Source organism: Rana temporaria, chromosome 5 (assembly GCF_905171775.1).
Source record: "Rana temporaria chromosome 5, aRanTem1.1, whole genome shotgun sequence".
Lineage (NCBI taxonomy): Eukaryota > Metazoa > Chordata > Amphibia > Anura > Ranidae > Rana > Rana temporaria.
This window is the reverse complement of record NC_053493.1, coordinates 101,061,360-101,088,020: the sequence shown is the minus strand read 5'-3', so window position 1 is coordinate 101,088,020 and position 26,661 is coordinate 101,061,360. Positions and strand designations below refer to the sequence as shown.

Here is a 26,661-nt window from a genome sequence, read left to right as displayed (position 1 = left end):
GGTAATTACGGTAGTGCCCTTTTTTGAGGCTGATGGGTAATTACGGTAGTGCCCTTTTTTTAGGCTGATGGGTAATTACGGTAGTGCCCTTTTTTGAGGCTGATGGGTAATTACGGTAGTGCCCTTTTTTTAGGCTGATGGGTAATTACGGTAGTGCCCTTTTTTAGGCTGATGGGTAATTACGGTAGTGCCCTTTTTTGAGGCTGATGGGTAATTACGGTAGTGCCCTTTTTTAGGCTGATGGGTAATTACGGTAGTGCCCTTTTTTGAGGCTGATGGTAATTACGGTAGTGCCCTTTTTTGAGGCTGATGGGTAATTACGGTAGTGCCCTTTTTTGAGGCTGATGGTAATTACGGTAGTGCCCTTTTTTGAGGCTGATGGGTAATTACGGTAGTGCCCTTTTTTGAGGCTGATGGGTAATTACGGTAGTGCCCTTTTTTTAGGCTGATGGGTAATTACGGTAGTGCCCTTTTTTGAGGCTGATGGGTAATTACGGTAGTGCCCTTTTTTTAGGCTGATGGGTAATTACGGTAGTGCCCTTTTTTTAGGCTGATGGGTAATTACGGTAGTGCCCTTTTTTTAGGCTGATGGGTAATTACGGTAGTGCCCTTTTTTTAGGCTGATGGGTAATTACGGTAGTGCCCTTTTTTTAGGCTGATGGGTAATTACGGTAGTGCCCTTTTTTTAGGCTGATGGGTAATTACGGTAGTGCCCTTTTTTTAGGCTGATGGGTAATTACGGTAGTGCCCTTTTTTGAGGCTGATGGGTAATTACGGTAGTGCCCTTTTTTGAGGCTGATGGGTAATTACGGTAGTGCCCTTTTTTGAGGCTGATGGGTAATTACGGTAGTGCCCTTTTTTTAGGCTGATGGGTAATTACGGTAGTGCCCTTTTTTTAGGCTGATGGGTAATTACGGTAGTGCCCTTTTTTGAGGCTGATGGGTAATTACGGTAGTGCCCTTTTTTGAGGCTGATGGGTAATTACGGTAGTGCCCTTTTTTTAGGCTGATGGGTAATTACGGTAGTGCCCTTTTTTGAGGCTGATGGGTAATTACGGTAGTGCCCTTTTTTTAGGCTGATGGGTAATTACGGTAGTGCCCTTTTTTGAGGCTGATGGGTAATTACGGTAGTGCCCTTTTTTGAGGCTGATGGGTAATTACGGTAGTGCCCTTTTTTTAGGCTGATGGGTAATTACGGTAGTGCCCTTTTTTGAGGCTGATGGGTAATTACGGTAGTGCCCTTTTTTGAGGCTGATGGGTAATTACGGTAGTGCCCTTTTTTTAGGCTGATGGGTAATTACGGTAGTGCCCTTTTTTTAGGCTGATGGGTAATTACGGTAGTGCCCTTTTTTTAGGCTGATGGGTAATTACGGTAGTGCCCTTTTTTTAGGCTGATGGGTAATTACGGTAGTGCCCTTTTTTGAGGCTGATGGGTAATTACGGTAGTGCCCTTTTTTGAGGCTGATGGGTAATTACGATAGTGCCCTTTTTTGAGGCTAATGAGTAATTACGGTAGTGCCCTTTTTTGAGGCTGATGGGTAATTACGGTAGTGCCCTTTTTTGAGGCTGATGAGTAATTACGGTAGTGCCCTTTTTTGAGGCTGATGGGTAATTACGGTAGTGCCCTTTTTTTAGACTGATGGGTAATTACGGTAGTGCCCTTTTTTGAGGCTGATGGGTAATTACGGTAGTGCCCTTTTTTTAGGCTGATGGGTAATTACGGTAGTGCCCTTTTTTTAGGCTCACACTGATGCAAACTGTATATACACACACAATTCTCTAGCTTTGCCCCCCTCCCCTTGGATCACACTGATGCCTTACAGTAAATGCACACAATGCTCCGCCTCTCTGTGCCCCCCCGGATCACACTGATGCATTGTGTGTATTTACTGTAAGGCATCAGTGTGATCCAAGGGGAGGGGGGCAAAGCTAGAGAATTGTGTGTGTATATACAGTTTGCATCAGTGTGAGCCTAAAAAAAGGGCACTACCGTAATTACCCATCAGCCTAAAAAAAGGGCACTACCGTAATTACCCATCAGCCTAAAAAAAGGGCATCCGGGGGGGGGGGGGGGAGAGAGAGCCTGAGCATTGTGAGTATAAGGTGTAGTCTGATTTGGGGGGAGGGGCAGAGAGCCTGAGCATTGTGTATATACAGTAAGGCATCAGTGAAATCCAGGGGGCAGAGAGCCTGAGCATTTGTGTGTGTGTGTGTGTGTGTGTGTATATACAGTAAGGCATCAGTGTGATCCAGGGGCAGAGAGCCTGAGAATTGTGTATATACAGTAAGGCATCAGTTTGATCCGGAGGGAGGGGGGCAGAGAACCAGAGCATAGTGTGTATAAGGCAGCAGTGTGATCCAGGGTGAGGACAGAGAACCTGAGCACAGTGTTGTGTATAAGGCATGTAAAATTCATGTTGGTGGTACACTGGATTCAAAATTGTGTGTTTCGTGGTCCGTGAGGTCCGACGGGTAGGCGACCACTCATATAGAGTATGCTGGTGCCATCCACTGATGGTGACAAGCTTTTTCGCCCTTCCATGATGTGCATTAAGCTTTAAACCCACATTTTATTTTAATTTCTGTATGTTTTAAATATAAGACTTTGCTGGCAGAGCTTTTAAAGGTATGTATCATACATTGCAGTTTGCTCCACTATGACAGCAAAACCTCAGTCTGACATATTTAGTATCCTGACCTCCTAGCTCCCCATTCGCCACCCATACAATCTCTGCAGAAGCTTTCATGGCCTAGTTTTGTCTGAGCTGGCAATATTATAGTATTATTACTCAAAATAGATTTTAATAATGATTTTTTTTTAAAGCTGAAATGTTTCTCTTCTGCTCCTGACAGGTTGACATTTGCCCAGAGGAGTTTGGAAACAACATTAAACCTGCAGCAAGTCTCATGGGTGATATTAATGCAGTGACTCAGCAGGTAAGATGAGTCTGTTGTCACTTGACATTGTACATGCCTTAAAGTAGAAGTTCAGCCAAAAACTAACTACCGTATTTATCGCGGTATAGCACTCTCCCGCGTATACTGCGCACCCCTAAAGTTGCCCCGAATCCTGTGGGAAAAAAAGTTTTTTTTTGTACTTACAGTTTTGGTGTCTTGCGCGGCGTCCATCGGCGGCCTCGTCGGGTCCGGCGTCCGTCTGCGGCTTTGGGTGTCCTCTTCGTCGGGTCTGGCGTCCTTCTACGGCTTCGGGTGTCCTCTTCGTCGGGTCCGGCTTCCTTCTGCGGCGTCCTTCCAGCTCGTTTCCCGCGCCGAGTTTGAATACTGCGCCGACATATACAGAGCGCAGTACACTCGTGTATTGTCGGCAATGCTCGGCAACTCTCGCGCTGACGTCCTGTACGTCCAGGACGTGAGCGCAGAAGGAGCTGAGACTGCCCGACTATACCCGAGTGTACTGCGCTCGGTATATGTCGGCGCAGTATTCAAACTCTGCGCGGGTATCGGCGTATACCGCGCACCCACGATTTTGCCCTGATTTTCAGGGCAAAAAAGTGCGCGGTATACGCCGATAAATACGGTAACTCTAAATCTACTGGCAGCCACATTCTAATGCCGTGTACACACGATCGGAAATTCCAACAAGAAAAGTCCGATGTGAGCTTTTGGTCTGAAATTCTAACCATGTGTATGCTCCATAGGACTTTTGCTGTCGGAATTTCCGCCAACAAAAGATTAAGAGCAGGTTTTCTATTTTTCCGCCAGAAAAAGTTCGGAAAATCCACTCGTCTGTAAGCAATTCTGACACGCAAAAAAAAACGCATGCTCAGAATCAAGCAGAAGAGCTGAACTGCCTATTGAACTTCATGGATCTCGACTCGTCTTGTGTGACTGTGTGTATGCAAGACAAGTTTGAGCCAACATTCTGTCAGAAAAAATCCACGGTTTTCTTGTTTTCGATCGCGTGTAGGCGGCATTAGACTAAACTATCTAGCCCTGTAAAGTAAAAATTGCTATACATATCTTTTCTGCAGTCGATCCAGTCTGGACCCATGCTGAGCTGTCAGCGGCTGCTTCTCTGTGTAGGAGTGTGCAGGAGAGGAAGCAGACAACGGAAGCCCCATAGTAAGTCTATGAGTGACGTCACTTCCCTGGCATTTCCCAGCCGTTGTCAGCTGTCTCTTCCACACAGCATCTGTCACTGGAGACCAGACCGGATTGGCTGCAGAAACGGGATGTACAGTGATTTTTAATTTACAGGGTTGGATAGATTAGTCTTAGAATGTGGCTGCCAGTACATTTAGCGTTCGTTTTTGGTTGAACTTCTACTTTAAGCCCTCTTCCACATGAGGCTACGGAGTCCGCCAGCTTACTGCCGGCTCAGCGGGAGATATCTCCGCTGAGCCGGCGGATGACAAGTCCCTCTCTGCTCACTGAGCGGGGAGGGGCTTGTGCAGCGCCGCTGTCTCCTATGGAGAGATCTGATGAAAACGCAGCATGCCTGTTTTTCATTGGATCTCACCCGATCCGATCCTCCATGGGCGGATGGTGGCGTATTGGCATCCGTCTGATTTTGGGGGATCGGTTCGGATGTCATGTCCCTGGTGAAATCCGATGCTCCATAGGAGTGTATGGAGCGGCCGTTTAGGTCCGCCGTCAAAACTGACAGGCGGACCTGAACGGTCCGATCGTGTGAAAGGGGCCTAAGCGGTGTGGGTTTTTTTTAGGGCTGTTACTGATCAAAATTTTTGTGTTCAATTAATCTATTTATTTTTTAATCGATTAATCGACTAATTTCGATTATTATAACGCATATACAGATCCAACTACTTTTAGCTGATCTCCTTACAGGCTGATTCCCAGTGCAGCTACCAACCACTGGAAAAATGGATAGCAGGATACAAAAAAACACACAGCAGTCAGCGCTCGATGGGAATAGCATTAAAACTTGTATAGTCTTCAAGTAGGTAACAAAATAAATATTGCACTGGAGATGTAGCTACATAAACTGTAAAAATGGTGCGAGTAATACCAAACGGTACCAAAAGCAGTCATAAAAACATGTAGCTAAGTATGATACTGGTATAAAAATGTGTACAACGATGCCACTGCTGAATCCAGATGAGGAGAGGTTAACATCAATCCGTCAGCATGTAGATGTCCCGTGAAGGGAACTATGACAACTCCCAGTGGATGGTTGTAGAATCCCAGGTTGATAGAGGGAAGTGATAGAGGGAAGTGTAACAGCCCTTGCGTGTGGCAGATAGTAAGGTCCCGCCGGCATGCAGATATGAAGGCGCAGCAAAGGAGCCCTTCAGATGGACACGGCAAGCCCCGCCGGTGTCTGTGACGTCGGAACTCCCTGAAGCCGGCGGAGAAGTGAATACAAATCAAAATAAATTTGATCGATCAAAAAAATTAAAGATTAATCGATGAATTAATAGTTAATTTCCACAGCCCTAGTTTTTTTATGTACAGTACACTGGTATTTGTGCATCTGTTTGTGTGTTTTATCTCTTCCAGGTCTCATTTACTAAATTTGTACTAAATTAAAGTGATGGCAGCGGAACAAACTTCTCACAATGCTTCTCTAACTTTATATCTTTCATGTGCAATGGTTGCATTTATACTAAATTACAGAGAATGCAGCAGTAGGAGTAAGACTATATGGTGGTGGAAATACAGAATCAGAAGAAAGTGGATATTTAGCCCACCTACCTATTTCTGTTTTTGGCAGGCAAACATCAAATGTACAACATATAGTAATATCTATAAACACTGTAAAATAAAATTACTTTTTTATTTATTTGTTAAGATTCTAGATGAGTTGCTTAAAAGCTCCTGGAAGTACCCGTCCACTACAGGATGGTGGACAGACCTAAAGAAGAAGATAAATGCCAATGAAGAAAACACAAAGGTGAAAAGACAGACCGCAATAAAGTGGACGCATATATCAGAATGTTTACAGGGAATCAGTTTATTATGAATCTGTACCATATGTTTATTGTCAATTATTTATTAACTGTTTCTCCCACCCCCTCCCAGAAATCAAAACTTCTGTTTGCTGGGTATAGCAATAGCTTAAAACGGAAAGTATAATGTTTTTATACACTATGGGCCAGATCCACATAGCGCGGTGCTTCTCTCCGTCCGGCGTAGTGCATCTCAGATACACTACGTCGCCGTAACTTCCTTTTTTTTTTTTTTAGTATCCTCAAAGATTTCCCGCCATAAGTTACGGAGGCGTAGTGTAACTTAGGCGGCGTAAGGGCGCGCAATTCAAATGTATGTGATGGGAGCGTGTTTTATATTAATACGTCGTAACCCGACGTAAATTACTTTTTTTTTTTTACGGCGCATGCGCCGTCCGTGGGGGTATCCCAGTGCGCATGCTCGAAATTAAACAGGAACAAGCCAATGCTTACGACGGTGACGTCATTCTATGCAAAGCCATATTCGCGAACGACTTACGCAAACGACGTAACATTTTCAAAATTTGACGCGGGAACGACGGCCATACTTAAGATAGTATACGCCTCATATAGCAGGGGTAACTATACGCCGGAAAAAGCCGAACGCAAACGACGTAAAAAAATGCGCTGGCCGGACGTACGTTTGTGGATCGCCGTATCTAGCTAATTTGCATACTCGACGCGGAATTCGACGGAAACGCCACCTAGCGGCCAGCGTAAATATGCACCTACGTTCCGACGGCGTACTAAGACGTACATCCTGTCGGATCGAGCCCAGATTCCGTTGGATCTTGTTTTGTGGATACGACGGGGGAACTTTGAAATTATGCAGCGTATCCATAGATACGCCGGCGTAATTCGTTTGAGGATCTGGCCCTAAATTGCTAAAAGTATTGGGACGCCTGCCTTTACACACACATGGACTTTAATGGCATCCCAGTCTTAGTCTGACTGTAGGGTTCAATATTGAGTTGGCCCACCTTTTGCTGCTATAACAGCTTCAACTCTTCTGGGAAGGCTGTCCACAAGGTTTAGGAGTGTGTCTATGGGAATGTTTGACCATTCTTCCAGAAGCACATTTGTGAGGTCAGGCACTGACGAGGGACAAGGAGACCTGGCTCGCAGTCTCCGCTCTAATTCATCCCAAAAATGTTCAATCAGGTTGAGGTCATGACTGTGCAGGCCAGTCAAATTCCTCCACCCCAAACTCGCTCATCCATGTCTTTATGGACCTTGCCTTGTGCACTGGTCCGAATCATTTGGAAGGGTGATTACGGTGTAGGGCTGTTTTTTGCTGGGCCTCTTGGCTCCAGTGAAGGGAACTCTTAAGACATCAGCATAACAAGACAATTTCATGCGCCCAACTTTGTGGAAACAATTTGGGGGATGGCCCCTTCCTGTTCCAACATGACTGCGCACCAATACACAAAGCAAGGTCCATAAAGACATGGATGAGTGGGTTTAGGTGGGAGAAACTTGACTGGCCTGCACAGAGTCCTGATCTCAACCCGATAGAACAGCCTTGGGATGAATTGGAGCAGAGACTGCAAGCCAGGTCTTCTGTTCCATGTCAGTGCCTGACCTGACCTCACAAAGCGCTTTTGGAAGAATGGTCAAACATTCCCATAGACACACTCCTAAATCTTGTGGACAGCCTTCCCAAAAGAGTTGAAGCTGTTATAGCTGAAAAGGGTGGGCCATCTCATTATTGAACCCAGGCGTCAGAGGTAAATACTAGGGTTGTGCCGATGCCACTTTTTTAGGACCGAGTACAAGTACCGATACTTTTTTTCATGTACTCGCCGATACCGATTACCGATACTTTTTTTAAAATGTGTCCCAAAATGCAGCCATGTCTCCCCACAAATGCAGCCATGTCTAAAGAGAAAGCCAAGCCCCCGCACCCCCCCACCGCCGCCGTCGCCTAGTTGATCAGCGCGGGGAACATTACAGCTTTTATTTGAATAGCTGTGTGTTCCCCCGCCGTGCCTCGTCATATATAGCCCCTCCCCCTTGTCCGGGCACTTTGATAGACAGATCACCCATCCAATCCTGGGAAAATGCTCAGTATCGGTACCGATACTAGTTTCGGTATCGGGACAACCCTAGTAAATACAGTAAGGACAGGTAGTGTGGGAAGGGTGTAGGTGGTTCATTGTTTCTGAAAAGGTGAACTGACCCTTTAAAGAGTAGGGAGGAATTGGCTATTGTTTCAGTTATTTATTTCTGCCTTTTTCGCCGCTGGGAAGAATTACCCTTATATTATATCCAAGTGACATTCAGGGCATTGCTGTAAGCGAATCTTCGGCCCCATACACACGATAGAATCCATCCGCAGATAAATCCCAGCAAATGGGTTTCTGCGGATAGATCCTATGGTGTGTACACGCCAGCGGATCTGTTTCCGCGGAGAAATCTCCTCTGGGATGGATTCCAGCAGATCGGATATTTGCTGACATGCACAACAAATCCATCTGCTGGAATCCATCCCAACGGATGGATCCGCTCGTCTGTACAGACTCACCGGATCCATCCGTCCAAAGGGATTCCCCGCACGCGTCGTAATGATTTGACGCATGCGTGGAATTCCTTATATGACAGCGTCGCGCCCGTCGCCGCGTCATAATCGCGGCGACGGCGCGACACGTCTTTGCCAGAGGATTTCCGCGCGGATTTCAATGCGATGGTGTGTACACTCCATCGCATAGAAATCTGCGGAAATCTTTGAGAGGATTTATCCGTGGAAACGGTCCGCTGGACCGTATCCGCGGATAAATTCTCTCGTGTGTATGGGGCCTTCCTGTTTTGCCCCTGTACAGTCAATAGCAAAAGGCTTTTTATATTATCTCCAGCACAGAAGTGGTTAAAGCGGAGTTCCAGTCTCTTTTAATAAAAAAAAAAAAAAAAGTCAGCAGCTACAAAAAATTGTAGCTGTTAACTTTTTAATGAACACACACTTACCTGTTACATCGGTGTACTCTCCCCAGCTGTGTTCTCCCTCGGCGGCACCAGTATCTCTATTATGGGCACACAGCTGTAACAGCTTGTAGGTTCACAGCCTGGTGCCCACTGCACATGCGTGAGTGGTGCTGCACTCTGTGACTGGTCCCAAGTCTTCATGTGTCCCAGAAGACTTCGGGAGGGGGGGGGGAGCTTTCACTTCCAATCGCCTAAGGCACATGTGTCAAACACAAGGCCTGCGGGCCAAATCCGGCCCTCCAGGCAATTTCATGTGGCCCTCGCACCTCTCCTGCAGCTGTCGGAGAGCTCCAGCCCTCCTCTGGTCCTCCTCCTGACCCTTACTTTCTACTTTCAAGCAATGCATCCAGCTTCTTCCCAGCAGCAGCATAAGGAAAGGGGGGTGCACTGTGATGTAAGGGAGAGTGGGGGACTCAACTTCTGATGGTGGGGTGTCTCTTGACAACTAATGTAAAAGGAGGGGATGCGTTGGACATCTAATCTTACAGATACAACCGGCCCTTTTAAGGGCAATCATAATGCTGATGCGGCCCACAATGAAATTGAGTTTGACACCCTTGGCCTAAGGCGACCGGAGTGGGAGCGGGTACCTGTCAAAATCGGGTACCCACTCCCTCATTCCTCCCCAAAAGCATAGATTCACAAGACGGAGCCAGGGTGGAGGCCCTAAAGTGGAAGTTCCACTTGTCTATTGAGAAACTTTTAGAAACTTTTAGCATTTTGCCAGTTTGACCATCTTTGCTTTTAGTTTCAATATGTTCTTTTATTTGGTTTCTGCAGGTTTTGACATCACAGACAACCCTTCCAATGAACTACTACACTGTTTTTCACCATGTGAAGCAAGTTTTGCCCAATGATTGCATTATTGTGAGTGAAGGAGCGAATACAATGGACATTGGCCGCACTGTGCTCCAAAACTTTCTTCCACGTCACAGGTAAGTGTTTCAGACTACCTGCAGTTTTATATTTTGAATCTTTTTGCTTGCCTGTGTGCCCATAGTTGTGAAATGGGCGGAACAGCCAATAATCGGGCTGTGAGAATGTTTACAACAGCAGGTGGCTACATAGCAATTTTGTCCTGCAGCTCTGGCTCTTGGTTGCATATCCTTAAGTAATGCTAGCTGTACAATGTTTTTGTGTGGGTGAGATATATATTGGGTCATATTTCATCAACCCATTGTGTATGAGCATGGCAAAGGGAGATTGTGGTTTGCTTTTGATGCAGAGACTGATATCATGTGCCCCCTGGGGGTGTTCTGTGAATTATTGTAATTTAGGAAGAGCCAGTGTACAGTATTTTGCAAGGTAAATGCTAGGAAAAGGTGAATCTGTTCACTTTGAATACCAAATCCATGTGTTGGCAAAAATTATTTATCAGTATTTGCTCAAAGTGAAAGTACGCTTTGCTAAGTCAACTGTCTCTTCTACATTACCATTATATTACATAATAAAGTTAATGTGTAAATGAGAAAACTGACTCTAAGGAAGTAAGGCACTTTTTTTTAAAGTGGTTGTAAACCTCTGAAATAAAAAAATGAACAGAGCATATCCCTCTATAGTGTGTACTAGCCTCAATCCAAAGCACCATGTGCGATTGCTGTCACCCTCTGACAGGTTATTTTGGCTCCCACACCAGTCCCAGTCCCAGCTGTGCATTCTTCCCTATGAGACTGTGAGGAATTGCCCTTTCCCTGCACTTGGGTCTCTAATTTCACTTATTTATCTTCTCTGTGCTGTGCTCTTTGTGACATTACATCCCGAACCCCCTGCCTGTGGGAGCTGAGAAATAGCCTTTGATCTGTGTGTTTTAGAAGGCTATAGAGAAGAGAGGGCTGCATATAAACAGGTACAATATGTAGGAGAGTATTTGTTTTATCTTTGTGTATCCACTGACGCCAGTCACTTCACTGGGTATATGTAAGGGTTTAGAAACTGTTTAACTGGGATTGTACCCAGTAAGCATGGTAGTGCATATGTTGGGGTTAGAGATGTTATCTGGGTGCTGTTGGAAAGAGAAATGCCAACTAATCCTGCTGTAGCATAGTCACAATCACTTAGCCAGATTCATATAGACCAGCTTAATGTTGTGGCGGCGTAGCGTAAGTCAGAGAGGCAAGTGCTGTATTCACAAAGCACTTGCCTCCTAAGTTACGGCGGCGTAGCGTAAATGGGCCGGCCTAAGCGCGCCTAATTCAAATGTGGAACAGGGGGCGTGTTTTATGTTAATGACTGGTGAACCGACGTGATTGACTTTTTTTTACGCCGTTCGTGAATGAATCCCAGTGCGCATGCGTCGGATAGAATGCCTAAGATACGTCGAACACTGCCTACGACGTGACGTTACTTACGCACAGCCCTATTCACGTACGACTTACGCAAACAACGTAAAAAGATAGGCCTGTTCCGACGTCCATACCTTGCATGGGCTGCGCCACCTAGGGAGCAGCTTTATCTTTACGCCGGCGTATCTCTTACGTAAACGGCGTAACTAATTGCGACGGGTGCACGTACGTTCGTGAATCGGCGTATCTTGCTCATTTGCATATTCTACGCTGAAATCGACGGAAGCGCCACCTAGCAGCCAGCGTAAATATGCACCCTAAGATATGAGGGTGTAGGAGACTTACGCCGCTCGTATCTTAGCCTAATTTTAAGCGTATCTGGTTTCCAGAATACGCTTAAATTTCCGCCGGCGTAGATTCAGAGTTACGACGGCATATCTACTGATACGCCGGCGTAGCTCTTTATGAATCTAGCTAACTATGTCCAAAAGGTACTTTACAACCTCTGTGGACATTGGCAATGCTTGAGGCTAGATGTCTGCTGTTGTATTGTAGCAATGCGTATTGTGGTGGTTGTTGCGCTACAGAGCTATTCATTCTGAATGGGACCCAAGAGCTTCTTATGGTAAGCTGACATGTGACTTATAACTTAAGAATTAATACCTAATGCCTTGCACACAGGATCGGAATTTCTGATGAAATAAAGTCAGACGGAATTTTTTCATCGGATATTCCGGCCGTGTGTGGGCCCCATCGGACTTTTTTTCGTCGGAGTTTAGAAATAGAACATGTTTTATTTTTTTCCTATGGGGAAATTCCAATCGTCCAATGGAGCAAAAAAACACGCATGCTCGAAAGCATTGAACTTCATTTTTCTCGGCACGTCGTAGTGTTTTACGTCACCATGTTTTGGACAGTCGGAATTTGGTCTGATGGTGTGTATGCAAGACAGCTTGAACAGAATTTCGAAGGAAAATTCCATCGCATTTTATCCCATCGGAAATTCCGATCGTGTGTACAGGGCATAAAGGGTCAACAGAAAAGTTCTCTGTCATTCTAAATGAATAGGCTGTCCTAATGCATGAAGATGTAACACTTGTGCATTAAAGTTGTTCTAAAGGCTGAACTTTCTATGCATGAAGGTAAAAAAACTTTCTGTGTGCAGCAGCCCCAGCCCCCCCAATCCTTACCTAAGCTTCCGCTGATCCAGCGATGTTCACAATGGCGTCGGCTGTCCCGGGACTCTCCTTTCTTACTGGCTGAGACAGCAGCGGGAGCCCATTGGCTCCCACTGCTGTCAAATCACAGCCAGTGAGCCACTGTGTCTTATGAGCCCATAATGTAGGGGCTTGGGAGCAAGCACGCAGTGGCGCCCCCAAGGCAAGTGGCTTACTCTGGGGGCACTGCTCGAAGGGGAGGAGCCGGGGAGGGGGACCTGAAAAGAAGAGGATAGGAGCTGCGCTGTGCAAAGCCACTGCACAGAACAGGTAAGTATAACGTGTTTTGTTATTTAAAAAAAGAGAAGCTTTAATGTAATGCATAGAATGGGCCCCCAAAAGCTCATCCTTTATTGCTCCAATCTATTCAGCCCAAAGCAATGAGCAATACCATTCTAGAATATGTACTGTTCAGGTTATAGTATTTTTAAATGTTTTTATTGATCTTTCAAGTGGCAAAGCTGTTATTCGTTATGACAGTACATTTTTTTTATTTTTTTTACAGATTAGATGCCGGCACATTTGGCACAATGGGAGTTGGCTTGGGATTTGCCATAGCAGCTGCCATGGTGGTAAAAGATGAATGTCCGGAGAAGAGAGTGGTCTGTGTGGAGGGGGACAGTGCCTTTGGTTTCTCCGGCATGGAAGTTGAAACAATCTGCCGGTAGGGCTCTTATAGAAAGAATAACTTGATCATGTAAAAATAATTGCGCCTTTATCATAGGAATCATTTTTTTATTTGTATGTTTAAGTCGTCATATCTAAATGATACCCTATTAAGTAATTTTTGTAGTCCAAATTTTTATATATACCGTATTTATCGGCGTATACCGCGCACTTTTTTGCCCTGAAAATCAGGGCAAAATCGTGGGTGCGCGATATACGCCGATACCCGCTTCCCGCGCCGAGTTTGAACCACTGCACCAGCATATACCGAGCGCAGTACACTCAGGTATGGTTGGGCAGGCTCGGCTCCTCTCGCGGTCACGTCCTGGACGTACAGGACGTGACTGCGAGAGGAGCCGAGCCTGCCAGACTATACCCGAGTATACTGCGCTCGGTATATGCCGGCGCAGTGGTTCAAATTCAGCGGGGGGATCGAGCGGCGGAGGACACCGCGATGGCCGCAGAAGGACGCCGGACCCGACGGGGAGGACACCACCGAAGCCACAGACGGACGCCGGACCCGACGAGGCCGCCGCGCAAGACACCAAAACTGTAAGTACTAAAATGTTTTTTCTTACAGGAATGCGGGTCCACATTAGGGGTGCGCGCTATACGCCGGAGCGCGCAATACTCCAATAAATACGGTGTATATAAATAAATTTGTTTCTATTAAATGCGGCGCCCACTGATGAGCTCTACGTATAGCTGAGACTCCGTTCACATCTTGGCGTTCCGAATCGCCTTGATGCCCGTGGGGAAATCTGTAGGGGATCAAATACTTTTTATCCCTCACTGTATAACATGTAGCACAGTCACTGTTTATGTGCATGTGTGTATTTGTGGGTGTGTGCTGGGCGATTTGGATTCCTTTTTAATCTTATTATCACTTGAATTTTTTTATTTACTTTTATTACTTTAATGCTATTGCAAGGGTGTTAACAAGCCCAATGTGATAGTACTGGGCAGGTGAAAGGTTCTCTCTATGAAGATATCAGAGGGCTATTAGACCCCTAATGTCTCTTCTGCCCTGCACTGCAGTTAACTGAGCACAGATTATGCTTGAATTGCTGCTTCCCAGACTACAGTGGCCAGGGAATGACGGCTCTGGAGGGCTGGGCACTTCCAGTATCATAGAGAGCAGAGGAGATCAGGGAATAGATGTTACCTGATCTTCTCCCACTCATCACCCCAAAGGCCTTTGTAGCGGCCCTCACTTCCAGGAAACTCATTGGGTGGGACAGGGAGGGAGTCACTATAAAGGTGATCGAATGGCTATACAGCCTCCTGGACCACTTTTACATTAAAGTCGGAAGCTGCCTATATAAAACAGATACAACCTCATGGCTGCTACTACAGTTGGTAGATTGTTTCTAAATGCTTCAGATCCAAAGTAAAAACAGATCCATTTACCATGAATCAGGAGCGGACTATTGTTAACGTGCATCTCGGGCAATAACAAAACAGATGGATTTCGGTTACAATGCAGCGACAATCAGGCACCTTCAAGTAGAACTGTGGCCAGGCTATGGATGTTCAAATATTTACATATTCATAAAAAGCCGAAATTAGCTTCAAAGCTGAGGTTTAGTAGAAAAAAAAATGTTTTGGGGGATAAAACACTGGCATTCTGTGAACGGAGGAGGAGTGGATGAGTGACCAGATCCCCCTACTCCATTCACAAAATGTGTTGCATTCTGAGAAATCATACAGGGAGTTTTGTGAATGGAGGAGCGGGGTAAGAAGGGGAGAGAGAGCAGTGCGATCTTTTAGGGTTCATGCATATGAATATTTTTAGGCATCTAAATCTACCCTGTGCTTTTTCACACTCAGAGAGCTGCAGGTGCCACAAACAGCCCGTCATGCAAGTGAATGTACACGGCCGCAGTCTTGTAAACGCCAATGTTTCTTTGCACCAACGCTTACCCATGCATGCGCATTTAACACATTTTTACGTGTATGTCAGTGTTTGTGATGGTGGTTATTGTCACTGTGCTCGCTGCGATCAGAAACTACTGAGACGAACGTGAAAGCTGCAGCTAACGGCAGCCAGTGTGTAAACCATGTGAGACTGCTGTGATTGGTCACAGCGATGGCATGGTACAGAGCCACTCTCATTGGCTCTGTATGTTTATTCAGTAAGCTGCACTGTGCAATGGACAGAGCACTCATATTGCGGTGCTCGTGAATGTTAGATGGTATGCGTGATCACCTAAAAGGAGATGCTGTTTTAAAACGTCCTCCTACCCACTAGTTGCAAATTTTTTGTGCAATGCCCAGATGGTAAGTGGTTGATGTTTGCTTCATGTATTGGTTTTATCTTAAACGTATACCTATCAGTTATTACTAAACCTAGTACTTTGCAGGGGGAAGGATAGACACAGTCCCTGGACTACTCTAGTTCTGTGTTCTTCCATTTAGTTTGCCTAGCAATATTGCCGTGTTTGAGGCTATGTTGCCTGTGAGTGAATTTTCCACCATCCACTGTAAGCTAAAACTTTTTCAGCCCGAACATTATCAAAATGATTTTGAATAATGCAATTAATTTACTTTTTTTTTTTTCCCCCCCCAGGCATAATCTACCCATTATTATTATTGTGGTAAATAATAATGGGATTTACAGTGGGTTTGATGAAGACACTTGGAATGACATGCTAAAGGCTGGAGACCCTGCTTCAGTGTAAGTATTAGAATGCTGTTATGGTTTGTAAAAAAAAATCTACAATCTCAGAAAATTGGAATATTACATGCAATCAATAAAACAAGGATTGTACATAGAACAATATCGGACCTCTGAAAAGAATAAGCATGCATATGTACTCAGTACTTGGTTTGGGTCAATGCGGCATGACATGGAAGCTATCAGCCTGTGGCACTGCTGAGGTGTTATGGAAGACCAGGATGCTTCAATAGCGGCCCTCAGCTCTTCTGAATTGTTCGGTCTCATGTCTCTCATCTTTCTCTTGGCAATGCCCAACAGATTCTCTATGGGGTTCAGGTCAGGTGAGTTTGCTGCCCAATCAAGCACGGTCATTGAACCAGGTTTTGGTGCTTCTGGCAGTGTGGGCAGGTGCCAAGTCCTGCTGGAAAATGAAGTCCGCATCCCCATAGAGCTCGTCTGTGAAAGGAAGCATGAAGTGCTCCAAAATCTCCTGGTAGATGGCTGCGTTGACCCTGGACTTAATGGAGCACAGTCAACCAACACCAGCAGATGTCATGGCTCCCCAAATCAACACAGACTGTGGAAACTTCACAGTGGACTTCAAGCATCTTGCAGTATGTGCCTCTCCATTCTTCCTCCATACTCTGGGTCCTTGGTTTCCAAATGAGATGCAAAATTTGCATCAGAAAAGAGGACTTTGGACCGCTGAGCAACAGACCAGGTCTGTTTTTCTTTAGCCCAGGTAAGACGCTTCTGATGTTTTGTTGTTCAGGAGTGGCTTGACAAGAGGAATACGACATTTGAAGCCCATGTCCAGGATCCGTCTGTGTGTGGTGGTTCTTGATGCACTGACTCCAGCCTCAGTCCACTCCTTGCGAAAGTCCCCAACACTTTTGAATGGCCTTTTCCTGACAATCCTCTCCAGGCTGTGGTCATCCCTGCTGCTTGTGCACCTTTTTCTTCCACACTTTTCCCTTCCACATAACTTTCTATTAATGTGCTTTGATACAGCACTTTGGGAACATCCAACTTCTTTTGCAATTACCTTTTGAGGCTTTCCTTTTTTATGGAGGATGTCAATGATGGTTTTCTGCACAACTGTCAGGTCAGCAGTCTTTCCCATGATTGTGATTCCTACTGAACCACACTGAGAAACCAATTAAAGGCTCAGGAACCCTTTGCAGGTGTTATGGCTTAATCAGCTGATTAGAGTGGGACACTGAGCCTAGAATATTGCACCTTTTCACAATATTCTAATTTTCGGAGATTGTGGATTATGGGTTATGAGCTGTAAGCCATAATCATCGCAATTATGACAAATCACGGCTTGAACTATCTTGCTTTGCATGTAATGAGTCTATCACATATATTAGTTTTACCTTTTAAAGCGGAGTTCCGGACACAATTTCACTTTTTAAATATAAATACCCCTGTAATACACAAGCTTAATGTATTCTAGTAAAGTTAGTCTGTAAACTAAGGTCTGTTTTGTTAGGTTATTACAGCATTTAGACACTTTATAAAATAGAAATTGACTGGGGCCATCTTAAGTGTGGGCGTCATGAAGCCAGACTGTATGACTTCCTGGATTTCAGCCTTGCAGATCTCACACATGCTCAGTGCTGCACAAGCAGTGTAATAGGTTTCAGATCAGGTTTCAGCACCTGTACTGTCCAAGTCACATGATTCTTCAAGACTGGGGAGTGCACAGACTCCTGGAAAGTTACACCCACTACATTCCCAGGAGTCTGTGCGGTGTAGGTTAAGCACCTAGGTGCAGGAAGAGGGAAGATTAACTATTCTGCCTAGCAACAACACTTTGAAGGCATCTAAAAAAAAAAAAAATTCTTAAAGGACTAATGATATTTTTTTAAAACTACTGATGTAATGTTATATTTATGAGTGGAACTCCACTTTAAGTTGCATTCGTAAAATAAATGAACTTTTGCACAATATTCAAATTTTTCGAGTTTCACCTGTATTTTAACACAAATTTGTTTTATCCAGGTAATTGCTGTATTTTTTTTTTTTTTTTTGTTCTTTTGGTAGACCCATTAGAGGTAGTGTGTGAAAATCTCAGGAGGTTGGCAGTAGCTGTGATGCTGACACTGTTGTAGGCTCAGGATTGAAAGTTTGATTTGGATGTACCTGATGATAAAATGGGCTTGGGTGTCTATAATAGATATATACACATTGCGTATATAGAATGTACTATGCCATTTTATTTTGGTTTATGCTCATAAAAGTTTAGAACATAAAGATTCCTATTCAGATCCAATGTGAAAGATGTTCCTGTTTTACCGCTCTCAGCTCACTCTTGATTTGCTTGCTTTTCCACAACTTTTTGGGTGTTTGGTTTTCTCTAGTATTCAAATAATCTTGTGCTGCCACATTTTTCCTAATTTTTGTTTTCTTTTCATTAGCACACCTCCTGTTTCTCTAATTCCAAATGCCCATTACGAGCAGGTAATGACAGCGTTTGGTGGGAAAGGATACTTTGTGCGGACGCCTGAGGAACTGCAGAAGGCGCTGAAAGCCAGCTTCTCTGAGAAACATCTTCCATCTCTGATCAATGTCATGATAGATCCTCAGTCAGACAGGAAGAAGCAGGTAACTCATTTAAATACCTCGTTGTCTGGGAACACCTTTCATGTGATGATTGTAAGAACTCCTGATATTGTAAATGTAGGTGCGCCTTCAATGCATTTACCACAGAATCTAATACTGTAGTGTTCATAAGCAAAACGCCTTGTGTGCTCTCTAATATATCAGTGATGCTCTGCTTGCCAAACTAAGCTCTTCTCCCATCCTGAGTATCCAAACACACTGTTGCAAGGTTGAACTATGCGAAAATAAACGTATGCCCTTTTCTATTTTACATTTACAGAGTTTAAATGCTTTCCTATGTAAATCCAAGCTCCACCACAGCTTTGCCAGAATTTAGTCTTTCCAATCAAACATTTTACTGAAAGCGTATTTCCAAGTATGTCCTTTACGTTACTCCGCCGCAAGTTTTCAGCGTAAGTGCTTGATTCACAAAGCACTTGCGTGTAAACTTGCAGCGGCGTAGTGTAAAGCCGTCCGGCGCAAGATCGCCTAATTCAAATGGGGCGGGGACCATTTAAATTAGGCGCGTTCCCGCGCCAAACGTACTGCGCATGCTCCGTTTTGAAATTTCCCGCGGTGCTTTGCGCGAAATGACGTCGCCCCGACGTAATGTTTTGAATGGCGACGTGCGGAACGTACTTTCGTATTCCCGGACGACTTACGCAAAAAAAAAATGTTTTTAAATTTGACGCGGGAACGACGGCCATACTTTAACATGGGCTGTCTATTGTTACACCAACTAAATAGCAGCCGTAACTTTGCGACGCGAAAAGCCGACTAGCGACGACATAAGAGAATGCGACGAACGCGCGTACCTTTGTGGATCGCCATAAACGGCTAATTGGCATACCCGACGCGGAAAACAACGCGATCTCCACCCAGCGGCGGCCGAAGTATTGCATCCTAAGATTCGAAGGCGTACGAAGCCGTACACCTGTCGGATCTTAGCCAAATGCCGTCGTATCTTGTTTGTGAATTACAAATTAAGATACGACGCGGCAAATTTGAAAGTACGCCGGAGTATCAGCAGATACTCCGGCGTACTTATTCTGTGAATCTGGCCCACTATCTCACAAAAGTGAGTACACCCTTCACATTTTTGTAAATATAATGACATACCTTTTCATGTGACAACACTGAAGAAATGACACTTTGCTACAAGTTAACGACCACTAACACACCTCCAAGATGACCACTGCCTTACTAAAGAAGCTGAGGTTAAAGGTGATGGACTGGCCAAGCATATCTCCAGACCTAAACCCATTTGAGCATCTCAAAACGGAAAGGTGGAGGAGCGCAAGGTCTCTAACATCCACCAGCTCTGTGATGTCGTCATGGAGGAGTGGAAGAGGACTCCAGTGGTAACCGTGATGCCCTGGTGAACCCAAGAGGGTTAAGGCAGTTCTGGAAAATAATGGGGGCCACACAAAATATTGACACTTTGGGGCCTAATTTGGAAATTTTCACATGGGGGTGTACTTACTTTTGTTGCCAGAGGTTTAGACATTAAAAGATCAGTATGGGTTTTGCTTTTTGCCATACACGTGGGCCAATGTCGCCCGGCATTCGGCATGGAGCTTTAGAGTGGGCCTGTCCCAAGTTTGTCCTCATTACATAACAATGCAAGAAGTCCAGCCTCTACACCTTTAACTCTTTGTTGTTTTAAATCTAGTTACAATTGGTAATGATCTGTACTGTACAGACAGGGTTAATTATGGCCAATATGGCTGTGCAGCCCCCTCATAAACAGAATTCTGCTGTAAATTTTTTTTTCAGTTCTGCTATGTGAATGGCAAATCTGAAGTAGTTGCTATAACAAAGTGCAAAAGTGGAAATACAGTTTAAAGAATAGATACACCCCTTTTTTTTTTTTTTTTTAGGAGCCTTAATGAACTACCACAACGCTTTGGTAGTCCATTGAGTACTATGGGCCAGATTCACGTAGAATCGCAGCGGCGTAACTTATCCTAGATAAGTTACACCGCCGCAATTTTTCATCGCAAGTGCCTGATTCACCAAGCACTTGCGATGAAAACCTACGCCCTCCGGCGCAAGGCGGGCCAATTCAAATGGGCGTGTGCCATTTAAATTAGGCGCGCTCCCGCGCCGGACCTACTGCGCATGCTCCGTTTCCTAACTCCCGCCGTGCTTTGCGTGCCGTGACATCATTTTTTTGAACGGCGACGCGCACTTCCGTATTCCCGGACGGCTTACGCAAACGACGTTGATTTTTAAATTTCGACGCGGGAACGACGGCCATACTTTAGACAGCAATGACTAAAGTTAAGGCACCAAAAAAAAAGTGTAACTTAGCGACGGGAAACTATACTAGCGGCGACGTAGCGAACGCGAAAAACCGTAGTGGATCGGCCGTAACTCCTAATTTGCATACCCAACGCTGGTTTACGACGCAAACTCCCCCAAGTGGCGGCCGCGGTACTGCATCCTAAGATCCGACAGTGTAAAACTATTACACCTGTCGGATCTTAGGGATATCTATGCGTAACTGATTCTATGAATCAGTCGCATAGATAGAAACAGGGATACGGCGGCGTATCCGGAGAAACGCCATCGTATCCCTTTTGTGAATCTGGCCCTATAAGCTGACATCTGCAAAGGATGCTGGTACTTGTAGTTCCGGTCTCTGTGATTGAATGACATTGCTATGTGGGTGGAGCCACGCTCTTTTCAATAAGTTACAGTTTGTATGGGGAACTTCTCCCCATACTGCTGTCACAGGGAGAGAGGTGATCGGCTGCAGCAATGGGAACATGTTACACGATTCACCCTAAAAGCGTGTGGAACATGTAACATGTCATCAAAGGTGAACTTATCCTTTTTAAGTGTATTGTAAAAATGCATTTTTATTCTGTCACTTGGCTCTTTGATTACTTCAGCAACTGTACCTGATGGAAGGAGACGAACGATACTATTATGTCACAGTGTGATGAGGGCAGATTGCATGTAGAGAGATGTATAGATTTCACTAATAAAGCCATAAATGGCAATGCTACAAGGGCAGAGGGCGGGATAGGGGAATGCTTATGGGTGTGAATAAGGACGGTCTGTGATTAATGCCCATAGCATTGCTAACGCATAGGAAGCCAGCACTGTAGTGACAGCTCCCTCTAGTGCTGAGACATGGGTCATGCCTGTGACTGTGAGGATGCTGAGCAGCCTGGGCCATGCAGAAGCTACTACCATGTCAGCAGGATGTAATAACGGTGTTAATGCTGCAAGGAGAGGAAAAGGAGTTGGCCGAGCAATTTTTTTTTTTTTTTGTACTGCGATTGTACTGAAAACCTTAAAGCAAGAGTTGGGCCTTAACCACTTAAGGACCGGACCAATATGCTGCTAAATGACCCAAGGGGTTTTTACAATTCGGCACTGCACCGCTTTAACAGACAATTGCGCGGTCGTGCGACGTGGCTCCCAAACAAAATTGGCGTCCTTTTCCCCCCCACAAATAGAGCTTTCTTTTGGTGGTATTTGATCACCTCTGCGGTTTTTATTTTTTGCCCTATAAACATAAATAGAGCGACAATTTTGAAAAAAATGCAATATTTTTTACTTTTTGCTATAATAAATATCCCCCAAAAACATATATAAAAAATGTTTTTCCTCAGTTTAGACCGATACGTATTCTTCTACCTATTTTTGGGGAAAAAAATCGTAATAAGCGTTTATCGATTGGTTTGCGCAAAATTTATAGCGTTTACAAAATAGGAGATAGTTTTATTATTTATTTATTTTTACTACTAATGGCGGCGATCAGTGATTTTTTTTGTGACTGCGACATTATGGCGGACACTTCGGACAATTTTGACACATTTTTGGGACCATTGTCATTTTCACAGCAAAAAATGCATTTAAATTGCATTGTTTATTGTGAAAATAACAGATGCAGTTTGGGAGTTAACCACAGGGGGCGCTGTAGGAGTTGGGGTTCACCTAGTGTGTGTTTACAACTGTAGGGGGGTGTGGCTGTAGGACTGACGTCATCGATCGAGTCTCCCTATAAAAGGGATCACTCGATCGATGCAGCCGCCACAGTGAAGCACGGGGAAGCCGTGTTTACATACGGCTCTCCCCGTTCTTCAGCTCCAGGGAGCGATCGCGACGGAGCGGCTATAAACGAATAGCCGCGCCGTCGTCCTGGATCGCTCCCCGTGGGAATCCGACCGCCGCATGTAGCGGGGGGGGGGGGGGGTCTAGGCAGACGTACAGGTACGCCAATGTGCCTGTACGTGCCATTCTGCCGACGTACATATACAGCGGTCTGGAAGTGGTTGTGAATGTACACTTTCCCCCACCCCCCCTAAATAGCTTCCTTTACCTTAGTGCAGTCCTCCTTCACTTGCCTCATCCTTCGATTTTGCTTTTAAATGTCCTTATTTCTTCTGAGAAATCCTTACTTCCTGTTCTTCTGTCTGTAACTCCACACAGTAATGCAAGGCTTTCTCCCTGGTGTGGAGTGTCGCGCTCTCCCCCTCCCTTGGACTACAGGAGAGTCAGGACGCTCTCTACGCTGCAGATAGAGAAACGAGCTGTGTGTTAGAGGGCGTCCTGACTCTCCTGTAGTCCAAGGGAGGGGGCGAGCACGACACTCCACACCAGGGAGAAAGCCTTGCATTACGGTGTGTAGTTACAGACAGAAGAACAGGAAGTGAGGATTTCTCAGAAGAAATAAGGACATTTAAAAGTAAAATGGAAGGATGAGGTAAGTGAAGGAGGACTGCACTAAGGTAAAGGAAGCTATTTAGGGAAAAAAAATTGTACCTCTACAACCCCTTTAACAAAGCACCTTTCCCTCCATGAAACCAATTGTAAGCTAGTGTAGGCGCAATATAGTGTCTTAAAGCAGGCTTGAATGGACATAAATATAAGGAGTTGCCTGTGTGTGTGTGTGTGTGTGGACTTTAGGACGGTCACCCCCCCCCTCCCCCCTTTACTAATTAGCAACAAGCAAGCAGGATGGAAGTCCACTCTTAATGACTGCATGCTTGTTCAAGGTCAGTGACTGACTGGGAAGTGACCTGAGAATCAGGATAACAGCCCGGCACTATTTTTAAACACAATTTTCACATGGTTTTTGTCCTCCCAGGTTTACCAAGTACACTTTTAAATTTGTTTTTAAATGTTAGGCATACGGATTGGTATGGTAGCTCAAGTGTGAACCCCAGTGTTTGGGCTAGTGTGCGTCGGCATTCTTTTGCTGCATTTGACGTGCATTGTACATACACGTCAAATGCAGGTTTACAGGTGCCCATTGACTACGGTTGTAATAATAATTATTATTATTTTTTTTATATATATTATACCGTATATAATTTTTTTTTATCAGAAATAAAGTTTTATTGAATTTTAACTACAGTAATAAGCACAACCAGTATATAGATCAACTACTGTGTTTTTTTTTTTTTACCTTCTTTTGTGGTGCATTTTTTCTTACAATAATGGTCCTTTATTGAGGTGCATTTGGTTTGACAAAGAAGGTCAACTTGAGCAGAAAATCATTCAGATGCAAAATGTTTATGATGTTCATGCAACGTGCACTAGCTGAATGGAGTTTGTATGATTTCCTTCAATCTGCCAATCTGTATGACTTTTAACCTGGCCAGTTAAAAAATGTAACTTGTATAAAACTTACAAATATATATATATTAGTGTGTGTGTGTGTGTGTGTGTGTGTGTGTGTGTGTGTGTGTGTGTATAATACACACACACACACACACACTTCTTTTCTTTTTATTCTTTTTTTATTCTGGTGAGGTAGAAGACTAAATTTTACCTTTTTTTTGTAAATTTTTGCTTTTTACAGGAGTTCCACTGGCTCACTCGTTCTAACCTGTGATTGGCTGTCACTGTCCACATGATGGAAATGAAGTTTCAAAACCAAAAGATTCCTGTTCATACATGATGCAGTCAAATCAGTAATAAGCAATTTTTTACAGCTTCGCAAAAAATGTTTGTAGCTGGAATCAATACAATTTTTTAAATGTAAAACTTTAAGAGAAATATAATGGCTGCCATTGCTTCGTTCTGAAAATGCTCGCTGCCTGGCTTCTATGCTCATCCTCTGGCTTTCATCATTTAGGTCACTGACTCATAAAAATTGCCAGTATTTCAATTGCACATATTCCTGGGATAGGCTCAGCAAGTAATGGGTGCTGCAGCCCTCTGGAGACTGGAACCATGTACAGGGTGGGCCATTTATATGGATACACCTTAATAAAATGGGAGTGGTTGGTGATATTAACTTCCTGTTTGTGGCACATTAGTATATGTGAGGGGGGAAACTTTTCAAGATGGGTGGTGACTAGGGTTGCCACCTCATCCCTTTAAAACAGAACACATCTGAATTACACAGGTTCTGAGGCTAATTTAATTTAGATAAGGCTCCACTTGAGTTCAATTACCACCTTAATCAGCCACAGAACCTGTGTAATTCATATGTGTTCTGTTTTAAAGGGATGAGGTGGCAACCCTAGTGGTGACCATGGCGGCCATTTTGAAGTCGGCCATTTTGAATCCAACTTTTGTTTTTTTCAATAGGAAGAGGGTCATGTGACACATCAAACTTATTGGGAATTTCACAAGAAAAACAATGATGTGCTTGGTTTTAACGTAACTTTATTCTTTCATGAGTTATTTACAAGTTTCTGACCACTTATAAAATGTGTTCAATGTGCTCTCCAGTGGCATGCGGCGAGTGCTACGCTGTGGGCTCTTGCTGAATGAAGCTAGGAAAGCCACTGATGTTTCTTCAAGACCCCTTTTACACTGGATACGCCTATAGCGGAGCGGTAAAATAGCGGTGTTTTACCGCAAAAGCTATAGGCGTAACCAGTGTGAAAGGGGTCTTGAAGAAACATCAGTGGCTGTCCTAGCTTCATTCAGCAAGAGCCCACAGCGTAGCACTCGCCGCATGTCACTGGAGAGCACATTGAACACATTTTAGAAGTGGTCAGAAACTTGTAAATAACTCATGAAAGAATAAAGTTACGTTAAAACCAAGCACACCATTGTTTTTCTTGTGAAATTCCCAATAAGTTTGATGTGTCACATGACCCTCTTCCTATTGAAAAAACAAAAGTTGGATTCAAAATGGCCGCCATGGTCACCACCCATCTTGAAAAGTTTCCCCCCTCACATATAATAATGTGCCACAAACAGGAAGTTAATATCGCCAACCATTCCCATTTTATTAAGGTGTATCCATATAAATGGCCCACCCTGTACAGTACAGTGTACCATTTTTATAGTGCTGGCAAATCTCCACACTGGCTCAGAATAAGAGTACAGATCAGGAATGTCACAGTAAATTCCTTATCAACATACCGCATTGTTGACCAAAAGCAAGATGGTGAACATGACAGGCAGGCATCTGGCAATTTTTAGAAAGATTGGTCAACACAGTATAACTTTAACCAACACCTGTAATCATTTTTTTCCTACTGAAGTAATGAGCTTCTGACTTCTATACTCAACCTAAAAGAGAAAGAGGGTTGGACAATGACAATTTTTCAGGTTCTGAAAAACGAAAAAAAAAAAAAATTGAACATGCTGCATTTTTTAACGTCGTTTTACACGATGTCATTTTTCGGGTTGTAAAAAATGATCGTGTGTGGGCTAAAACAACATAAAAAACCCACGCATTCTCAGAAGCAAGTTATGTGACGGGAGCGTTCGTTCTGGTAAAACTACCGTTCATAATGGAGAAAGCACATTCAACACGCTGTAACAGACAGAAAAGCGCGAATCGTCTTTTACTAACACAGAATCAGCTAAAGCAGCCCAAAGGCGAATGGAACTTCCCCTTTATAGTGCCGTCGTACGTGTTGTACGTCACCGCGCTTTGCTAGAGCATTTTTTAAAAACGATGGTGTGTAGGCTACATCGTTTTAATGATGAAGTTGGGAAAACTTTGATTTTTCGACATGCTGAAAATTGATCGCATTAGACAATGGAAGGTGCCTGTAAAGTCCCATACACACGGTCGGACTTTTTGCCAATAAACTTCAAAATGAGCAAGTTTTCAAAATAGTCCGACCGTGTGTACGCTCCATCGAACAAACTTTTTCTGGTTTCATCGGACAAAAAGTTTGGTCTGCAAACGGACAAACTTTACGTCAACAAGAGTCCGATGGTGCCTAGTCCGACCGTGTGTACAGCAAGAAATCGGGACTTTTGTACAAAGTACAAATACGCATGCTCAGAACCAATGTTAAAATCAACCAACAGTAGCAGAAGTTGACCAAAGGGTGGCGGTAAAGAGCAGAAAAACCACGTGATGTTGGGGAAAGTTTTAGGAAAGTTTGC

The 26,661-nt window shown here is 44.3% G+C and overlaps 1 protein-coding gene across 1 annotated transcript; it reads left to right on the top strand.

Annotated features, from left to right (window-relative positions):
• Positions 1 to 2,711: 2,711 nt before the first annotated feature.
• On the top strand, positions 2,712 to 24,362 carry HACL1 (2-hydroxyacyl-CoA lyase 1). The gene is made up of 7 exons (XM_040352945.1): positions 2,712 to 2,936; positions 5,773 to 5,874; positions 9,689 to 9,843; positions 12,913 to 13,071; positions 15,643 to 15,750; positions 18,156 to 18,342; positions 24,161 to 24,362. The coding sequence occupies exons 1-7, from the start codon at positions 2,907 to 2,909 to the stop codon at positions 24,191 to 24,193; spliced, it is 774 nt and encodes a 257-aa protein (XP_040208879.1). The 5' UTR covers positions 2,712 to 2,906; the 3' UTR covers positions 24,194 to 24,362.
• Positions 24,363 to 26,661: the final 2,299 nt, after the last annotated feature.